Raw genomic sequence first — 9,674 nt, forward strand, 5'->3', positions numbered from 1 at the left:
TTAACTATTTGTTTTAGTTATAATAATGAATCCCACTGCAGGTATAAATTAGCTGTCAAAGCCCAGAATCTAATTCACAGGAAAAGCTAATACAGTTCAGCACACAGCTCAGATTCTCACAGATAATGCACACCTGAAAATATCTACCTAATTTTGTAAAACACTCAAAACTTGGGAACCAAGATGGGAAAAAAAAAACAAAAAACTTTTATTTAAATCCCAAACATCAAAATCACCATACCAATAAAAATAAAGGGAAGAAAAAAAAAAAATCGTCCATTCAGGTTTGTCCTCATTTTCCATAAAATGTTAACTATAGTGCTATGAGAGGAACGCTGCGACCGAGATATTCTCTTAAAACAGGCTAAATGTTTCCGATGGGGTCGAGAGTTTGTCCACTTGAAATGGCGTCTTGTGTTGCTGAAACTATGGTCTCCAATAGGTCCAGTGTTCCAGCACTAAGATCATAGTATCTGGTCAGTCCTTCTCCTTTATCATCCGGTTTAGGAGCTCACCAGAACATAAATCATCCTGTTAGAAATGAGATGAGAAAGTATAACAAGTCAAATATCTAAACTGTTTAGCAAATATTTCACACATCGCCATGTTTGGATTTTACACGGTTTACATCTTCACTGGTTTTGTTAAAGGTCATTGGGAAATACTCTTATTTGCTCTTACTCTTAAATGAAAAGATGTGTGGGTAAATATGAAGTTACAGCCAGGAGATGGTTAGCTTAGCTAAAAGACTGGGGGAAAGCTAGGCTAGCCTGGCTCTGTCCAAAGGTAACTCAATCTACCTACCAGCACCTGTAAAGCTCCTTATTTAACAAATATCTTAATCTTGAACAAATAAAGTGTTAATTAGTGAGCTTAAAAAGGTGCTAGCAGATGGATTTTGTTACCTTTGGACAGAGCCAGGCTAGCTTCCAGTTTTTATACTAAGCTAATCTAACCAGCTGTAGCTTCATAACAAGCAAATATTGGAGGTATTGATCTCTAATGTAACTTTTGTCAAGAAAGCCAATAAGCGGATTTCCCAAACTGTTTAACTATTCCATTAATGATTCATTCATCATTAATGATGATGATGAGTTCAGGTTTTAAGAGATTTACCATCTTTACTTCATTTGCTCTAAATGTTTTCTTTTGAAAATTAGAAATGTGGCAGATTTGCACAGGATGAAGTTAACCATATATTTTTATACATAACAATCCAGTGTAAATAACTTTTTTTTTTTTAATGTACAACCGAAACATGAGCACTCACTATAAAAGAAACAAGGTAGAAAAAAATATTTCGTACCCGTAGAGATAGTAGAAGAATGACAGGAGGTAGAAAGCCAGTTTGCACCAGCCTTCTTTTTGACAGAAGGCCAGGATGTCAGCATTCATGATGGTTGTTGGGTCATAGAGTCCTGGACAGCTCATCACAGGTCTGCTCATATACCTGCAGCACAGTAACAAATGGGTGTGTTAAGTCCGATTACACTGTACTTTGTATGTTGTGAAAGCATCGGGTCCTGGCGTCAGGTAATACAGACTTAATGGTACTGAATTGTATCACTTTATAAACTTAAAATGTATTGATCAATGGTCACATACAATTGGTAACACAGCGTAGTGAAATTTGACTTCTGCATTTAACCTATCCTAAAGGAGCGGTGGGCTGCTGAAAGGCGCCCGGGGAGCAACGTTGGGTTCAGTGTCTCGTTCAAGGAGGACTTCAACATGTGGACAGGAGGAGCCGGGGATCAAACCGCCAACCTTGTGATTGAAGGATGACTGCGAGATACCCACCTCCAGACATGATAAGCCAGCAGTGGTAAGTTGAGACAGAGGGTGAGCCACTCAGCCGCACAGAAGAACATCACACAGAAGAAGAAATGGATGAGATACTCTGGAAGCACCAGCTGAAAAGAGCAAAATTTGAAGAAAATGTCAGAATCCACATGCACTGAGCAGTCAGTCCAACTCTATTTAGACAAATTCTTCAACTGTCAACACAAATTACTTAATAACCAAGTATGGTGTCACATGGAATAAATTATAAAGCTGGTCAGAAGACAATACAGTATAAAGTTACAAAGCCTCAAAGGCAATGAGGCCTTTTTACAAAGATATGCTGAGCTATTTAAAGAGCCACAGATTTTAAAAATTGCAGTCAGCTCCACAGAGAGTCAGACAGGAGTGAAATACTAATGAGCTCCAGTGAGCTGCTGATTTTAACAATGCATTTTTCTATGCACATGTTCTTAGATTTCTGCATGGTTCAGGCCCAGCTTGACTATTACTACACATTATTACATGTGCAGACAAATGCCATATGTACAGTAAGCTGTCGTACTGTTGGTAAAATACATGAACAGTGCTTTATCATGCACTGATCTGACACAATATGTAACACTAACAGGGTGAAAAATTAAGCCCTGCCACCTGCACGATTTGAGTGAACACTGTTCGACACGATTTGAACACTAACCCAAACTGACGGGGAAGAAAGACCCCACTTGGTTGACTTAAAACTCCCACAGTGAGGCTTATGCATTACTTTCAGATGTCCTCTATTTAATGTGCCAAAAAAAAAAAATGTGTGACTGTTTTTTTAGCCATGGAGCGAAATCATGTATTTAGCCTTTACCACAGACTTATAATTGTTGCAAATCATGCGAGTTGCTGGTACAATTTAGAAATCTACTAGACGTTGTTGCAAATGGATGGAAAAGGTTAATTTTCCACCCTGGTTATACGTCATGCATCATCAAGTCTGACCACAAGTAAAAGGGGAAACCCATCAACAACTTGCCCCGGGAGAATATTTGCACATCAACATCAACATATTTTGCAGTAAGGGCAAACTCACACATCATCCCACATCTTAAACAAACTGACGGGGCGACACACTGGAGTAGGACCATGCTGTGAGCACTAGCAGTGTTTATGCAGCAGCCTGCCTCAGGTTGACAGGGTTCGATGTGGTGCGGAGGTTCAGGGGGGCAGATGGAGGCACCACATGGAAGCCATGCATTCAAAAAGAGCAGAGGGCGGAAGGGTGGGGGCAACCAACAGCCCACAGATGGAAAGGTGAGGGGCGTGTAGGAAGGGGAAGGTGCAGGAGCGGAAGGAAGGGGGGGCTATAATGTGTTAAAACCCTGCACTGTGCTGCCAAATACAAAACAACTGATGTGACAATCCACACGCAAAAAGACTGGCCATGGTCAAAACTGAAGATAGTACTGTGGAGTGCATCATGGATTAAAGACAGAGAAATCTGTACTTTTACCTAAAATAACTCCTACTACTGAAATCACTAACCAATCGGTGATCTGAAATATTGCTGAGCTGGAGAGTGTTGGGATTCTGCAGCCAGCCATCTGTTCTGAACCCCAGGTGATGGAGGTTAGAGCCAACACTGAGCTCATACAGTAGCTTAGTTCTGCTAATTGCTGAATCAAACTGCAGCCTGCACTTCATAGAAAAGTGAAATAATATGTGATAATAAAAGGTTTAATTTAAAGCTGGAACATTAAATCAATTTCTTTCAACAAGCATTACCCTATACCATGATCCACAGCTCAAAGTATTCACAACTCAACAACTTTGCTACAAAATCCAATAACCTGATCTGACTTTACATGATTACCATGAATACTGTGATATAAAAAACTTTGTCAGGACAGTGTATATGCCTGGTGTCATGTAACTGTTGTTTCAAACTCAAGACAAGTTTCCAGACAGTCTGAGTTTACTGAGAATTTACTGCCCCAGTAACTATAACACTATTTGCAAACAAAGGGTAGGTTGTAATAAAGATCATGCATGTTTTGAGCATTTGCAAGTCTTTTCAGTTAACAGCTACACTTTATCAATAACACTGAATATATCATCCCAGCTAACGTTGTCCACCATTACACACAGTGGCTCCTATACCTAAAAGCAGCTTAAGGCATAGTCAATTCAATTGATTAGATGAGGTATAAAAAAAAGAATAGAAAGAACACTCCGTTATTTCAGTTAACGCTCATACCCTTAAAGCTGCACTTTAAAAGGTTGCGAAAAAAGAACTAATCCACAACAGTGAAACAAGAACTAATCCACAACAGTTAAAAATGCTAATATTATATATATATATATATATATATATATATATATATATATATATATATATATATATATATATATATATATATATATATATATATATATATATAACATGACAGTGAAAAATCTGAGGCACAGGTGGCATGTTGTCTAATCCCAGGCTAAACTCCGGCTTTAACTCTGAGATTAGTTAACTGAAAAGACGTTTGCAAACACTTCTCCGTGCAAAATGACAAGACTGCAGACTGAGTTGAACTGAGCGGGCATTTTAAAGATTGGTACAAACCTTTATTGCAATTTTGACTCTTTTAATCTTTTTGACCTTTTCAATTGTCTTTTTGCCGTTAACAAAGTGTAAAAAAAAAAAAAAAAGCAGATTAGGAAAAACAAAACAAAAAGGCGTTAGAGTTGGACAGCTGACAAGATCACTGAATTCATAACAGGCAGATTATTTAGCATAACAGTGCAGAGAAATGATTGAAAAAAAACAAACAAACAGGCAGATAAAGTTATTCTAAACTAAATGAAAGACCTTTCAACAGAGCATTTCTGCATGCAGTCAAAGAGGCAGGAAGGTGCGTCAGGTACGGTGGGGTCACTTACCGGATTTAAAGTGTTACACTGATCTATAGGATTCTTGTAATCAGTCTTCAGCTCATCAAATGCTATTATCTGGGGGAACAAGATGTAAAATAAATTAAATGTAAATGTACATTTTATAATCTTTGCAAAAAAAAAAAAAAATGCAATTTCTCAGTTTGAATTGAGTCACTAAGATGGAACATTTACAGTGTTCCATTAATATGTCACTTTATTTTCATCCCACATCTTTTAAGAAGAGCAGCAAGTTCATATGAAACATTCTTTAACTGTACACTGTGCAATATTTCAAACAATCAACATGCACAGTATAATACCCCCCTCACAGAACAAAAGAATTCTGTCATGTATATGTTGCTTGTTTTTTTCTAATTGGCCGCATCTGATTATTTTTATCGTCAATCTTCCTTTTTTCAATTTACCAATTGTAATGTATTCTACAAATGTCAGAAAATAGTTAAAAATGCCCAGAGCCAAAGGTCTTCAAATTGTGCGTTTTGTGTGACCAACAGTCAACATTTGGGAGGCTGAAACCAAAGAATGCTTGGAAAAGATTATCAAAACTGAGTGAACTGTGTTATCGATTAATCAAGTACATGTTAAAGCATCACTGTCAAAGCACTATACTCTTTTTAGTCCTGCTGTTTACCATTGAAACGTTTACTGTTACATCAACGTAATGACATTTAATCGCATGTTCAGTTTTATTTCACGTCACATTTATTATTTGGAAATTTTGAGACATTAGAAAAAAAAAAAAAAAAAAAAAAAAAAATCAAGAAAAAAAGGTAACGTTATAGAACTCGTTTACTTACAACAACTGTATGGGATAATCATTAATAACGTTAACGTAACTTTTTGAGTCATGGCACGTTACCTAAAGTTCATACTACACCTCAGATGTGGACATTTTGACAATAAAACTAACGGTACTACAAAACAAAGACATGCGACATGTTGGGGACTGGTGACAGCAGCATCACAGAGCGGTTTGTCGTTCCAGGATTGGACGGTTAGGTTAGCTAGCTAAGCCTGCTAAGAAGCTGGCTAATTCATAGCGCAACACTAGCTAATCATTTGACATGTCTGACAAATTACTAGAAGTTTGCTATAATCACATTACGGTTAATACAAGGTGAACTATGGAAGGAGTTACATTAATACGACAAAACTGTGCTTGTCTTGGTGTTTTAACTGTTAGCTAACTTTAGCTCCTAGCCAACGATTGCCATGTATTTATTTCCAAGGAAGGCGAAGGCATGTCCCGCCCTACTCTGCCTCTGATTGGCGTACCTTGACATTTTCTACCTTAACCATAACCAATCACGCTCCTATTGCCTAAACCTAACCAACCCAACCAGAGCAGACAACGAGTACTAGCCAATCAGAGGGAGAGTATGAGGGGTCATGCCTTCCCCATGCCTTCGCCATCCTATGATTCTTTTGGTCCAAAGGTTGGGTGTGTATGTGCCATTCAACGGATGCGTTCCCGTTATTATCAGACATCGATGGCGTTCCATGTTACGTATACCGAGCACTGAGTTTGCGGTAGTTTCTCTGGAGTTAGCTTGGATACGTTCTGTCCATAGACAGTATATAGGTTATGCCCAGATGTTGCCAAGATCCGCAGCGAGCGACGTAAACACTACATCCGTGCATAGAACCCCCTAACACGTCCCGGCTATTTAGCCACAAAGCTGGCCTAGCGTTAGCTGGTCTCTGCCAGCCTTCCTCGCTCTTTCGCCTACTTTTATCCGCGCCGTTGGGAGTGGCAGCCCAACAGTCCTACCTAAAGTTGTCCAAATGTGTACTTACATGCCAGATAGCAAAGAAGATAAGCGCCGCCGTGAGCAGCAGAGCGAGCATATAACAAAAGGCCGCGAATGTGAACGCCATTTTTTCTCCGGTTCTGCTAGTATGTTCCTGGCTCGGTCGGCGGGTGATGCAGGCAGCTTCGCAACCGATTTGAGATTTGTCTTCTTCTTCAGTGAGTGTTTAGTTAGCTTATATCCTTGTTGTTGCATTACTGCCATCTTCTGGAGTAATGTATATCCTTCAGTGTTTCACTGGTTCTTACCATCAGTTTTCCTAAAATGTCTTATGGGTAGTTTCAATAATTTGCAAAGAAACTCCCGCACACTAGTGTCAAACTTGCTAAAATAAATGCTATAGCTGGCAACGTTTCGGTACTACACCATCATCAAGCTAGTACCGAAACGGTATCTAACGCCCCCTAAGACGCACCTGTCTCACGTTATAGATGTGCGAAGTATTTAACATTTTTGCTTGTTTTATTAGGGTATGTCCTTTTCACTTCGAAGCTTTGTTTTAAAAACTCCTAACGGCATATTTTGTTTTTGTTTGTTATACTAAATGATCTACTGTACACATTTTAATATACAAATTAAATGCAGGCTGTAAGTCTAAGTAAGCTATATAAACTGTACATAGGCGTGCATGCTATAAAACATTTATTATGTTATTTATTCATTCTGAAAAATAGTGTAGCTCTTGCCATACTGTATGCACATCATACATGTCAGTCTGAAAACAGCAGTCCCCAGGAACCCGCGGGTTAAACATCACTGTCATTTTATTTGGATGATAGGACAAGACACTTTATAAAGTATGGGAAAATACAAATATCTCAAGTTTCACTGATGCCATGAGGCAGCTTGTAATGATACATGTCTCAGGTGTTTTTCTTAAAAAGGACAGAAAATAGAATAGTAAGCATTTGATCAGAGAGGATACCAAGAGCTGAACAACACATTTGCAAGTTAAAGTAAAAAACTCAAGAGGCAAAATATACAACAGTTCACCAATTATGGATGGAAAACTACTAGATCCACAGGACATAACCAGATACATGGCTGAATACCAAAGGGAACTCTAAGTTAAGTAGATCATATATTCGGAAAATTGATTTTGATACATGATTCATGGACAGCTATTACAACCCATTTCCATGAAAAATGGCATAAGCAGAGGGTTTCTTCAACGAGTACTGTCAGCACAGCAGTATGTAAATATTTCAGATAGAGTAAGAACACAGCTGAGACCAGATGTTTGAGATGCAAATGTTGCCCCTTTTTTAGGAATTTGTAAGCAAATAAATTCAGTCTAATAAAATTAACTTAATATTGTAAAATGCATGCAACAGAGCAGCATATGACACCCGTTCAGACATACATTAAAGCATGCACGTCTTTTACAGTAGCTCTCCACATTAGAGGTTTTAAAAATTTCGTTTTAAAAAGATAACAGCTGAATATGTTTTCATATTCAAACTGAAATCAGTACATTGCACATTTCAAATTAAATATAAAGACAGACATCCTTGATTTCAGATTGACTGTGCATTTTTGAAAATTTACAGCGAGATTTGAAAGGGTTTTGCAGGTTGTAGGGTCTTAAAACTTCCTTTACCCAAATAAGAGCATACAACCTCAGCTTAAGTAAGAACAGAAACTTTTAAAAACATGAGAATCACCCACGTTGAAGTTATGTTTTTACAGCAGCATAACACTGACTAATCTCAAGCTGACAGTGTAAACGTTAGCTTTGATGGAATCAGTAAACAGCAAAACAAGTGATTACAGTTATACCCCATTGTTCCTGTTGTATTAAATCCTGCCCTGACAAATCGTTAATGATTAATGTCAAACATTTTACACAAACAGATGACTTACATGAAATGGTGTGATTGTGCATACCTATCTTTGAGTCAGATCTCTACCAAGTTCACATTTAAATACAAAACAAAAGATCCTGTCTTCTGGATTTTACAGATCTGAAAGTTAGAGGAAAAAAACTAGTGTCTTAAAAAACCCCATCATAATCCCCCAACAAAGCTTTTCCAACCTTCTATTTTTTCCCCAAAACATATTTGTGTCACATTCTCATTTTGGCCAGATGATTGTTTAAAGAGAGACGTAAATATGGCAAAATGAAAAAAATTAAGAAAAGACATTGGTATGGTAGACTTAGCAGTATGACATCATACATTACTGTGTGGTGATTTCCTGCCTTGGGGCTTTAAATCAGCCACAATGCTCCCTTATCCGTTTCCAAAGTAGGAGTTTCTCAATGAGAGATGACACTGATGAGCGAACATGTGGAATTCATTTGTGCCTATTATTCTTTACTAGGGTCAGACCAATAGAGCTGATATTAAGCTTTTATTAAGAATCAGAAATCTGCCACTGAAGTCATCCACCACATACATATCTATATATATATATATATATATATATATAAATATAAAATGGACATTTCCCTACATAAACCAGCCTGTAGCACCAGCAATACAATTTTATTTTCTTTGCCTGTTTATAGTACATTTTATGTAGCTTTAACTATTTAAGCTTGGTCGACTAATTCTTGAAGTATTAGCAACTGGTTTGGCGTTTTAGTGTGTTGGACTGGTTTAAATGCTGTTTTAGAGGATCTTCAGCAGGAAACGAGGAAGAGCTGTCACGCTTGGGCATGAACAACGAAGAATACAGATCAAACCTAACTGTTGTAGCGTAATATTGGCAAGAAATATGAGCTGCTGGCACATTCAGTAAAATATCAGTATCAGCCTTCAAAAAGCTATATTGGTTAAACCCTGTTCTGTATGGAAGGCATTTTCCATCCAGAACTGCCCCGATGCTGTCCCTTACCTACCAAGTCTAAATATGAAGCACAACTGGCATTTGGAGAAGTCACAGCCGTCATTCTCAAGGCTGTGTCTACCACTAAGCAATCAAAGTGGCTTTACATCAGAATGAAGCGCAACGTTCAAAAACACTAATAACGGCAATAGCTATAATGCACAATGTTAGCTAACAATCGCCGTAAAGACACAGTGACCCACTTATAGAGAGTAGCCCAGTAGATTACTGACGTGGTCGCCAGAGACGGAGGTTAGTCCTAAGTAATAAATTGTTCAGTTTGGAATGTTTCAGTGGAAATATTGTTTTCAGTAG

General features: G+C 38.0%; 2 protein-coding genes across 6 annotated transcripts in view; one reads left to right on the forward strand and one right to left on the reverse strand.

The window, feature by feature from the left end:
- Nucleotides 1-194, forward strand: part of cdkn3 (cyclin-dependent kinase inhibitor 3) — an 8,274-nt gene extending 8,080 nt beyond the window's left edge. For all 4 annotated transcript variants that reach the window (XM_031309898.2, XM_031309902.2, XM_031309897.2 and 1 more), the window contains one exon: nucleotides 1-194. This exon is cut by the window's left edge and continues 1,377 nt beyond it. The gene's annotated coding sequence lies outside the window, so the exon portion shown is untranslated.
- The window catches only part of cnih1 (cornichon family AMPA receptor auxiliary protein 1), a 7,517-nt gene extending 783 nt beyond the window's left edge, over nucleotides 1-6,734 (reverse strand). The window contains exons 1-6 of one of the 2 annotated variants that reach the window (XM_031309909.2): nucleotides 6,517-6,734; nucleotides 4,705-4,773; nucleotides 4,388-4,435; nucleotides 1,801-1,913; nucleotides 1,307-1,450; nucleotides 1-531 (exon numbers count right to left, since the gene is read on the reverse strand). The exon at nucleotides 1-531 is cut by the window's left edge and continues 783 nt beyond it. In XM_031309909.2, the coding sequence (XP_031165769.1) occupies nucleotides 504-531; nucleotides 1,307-1,450; nucleotides 1,801-1,913; nucleotides 4,388-4,435; nucleotides 4,705-4,773; nucleotides 6,517-6,597 (483 nt within the window). In that variant the 5' untranslated portion in view covers nucleotides 6,598-6,734 and the 3' untranslated portion in view covers nucleotides 1-503. The remainder of the gene's footprint in view (nucleotides 532-1,306; nucleotides 1,451-1,800; nucleotides 1,914-4,387; nucleotides 4,436-4,704; nucleotides 4,774-6,516) is intronic. The other variant, XM_031309910.2, reaches the window with a different exon arrangement.
- Between the last annotated feature and the right edge of the window lie 2,940 nt (nucleotides 6,735-9,674).

The sequence above is a fragment of the Sander lucioperca genome, chromosome 18 (genome assembly GCF_008315115.2).
Source record: "Sander lucioperca isolate FBNREF2018 chromosome 18, SLUC_FBN_1.2, whole genome shotgun sequence".
Taxonomy (NCBI): Eukaryota; Metazoa; Chordata; class Actinopteri; order Perciformes; family Percidae; genus Sander; species Sander lucioperca.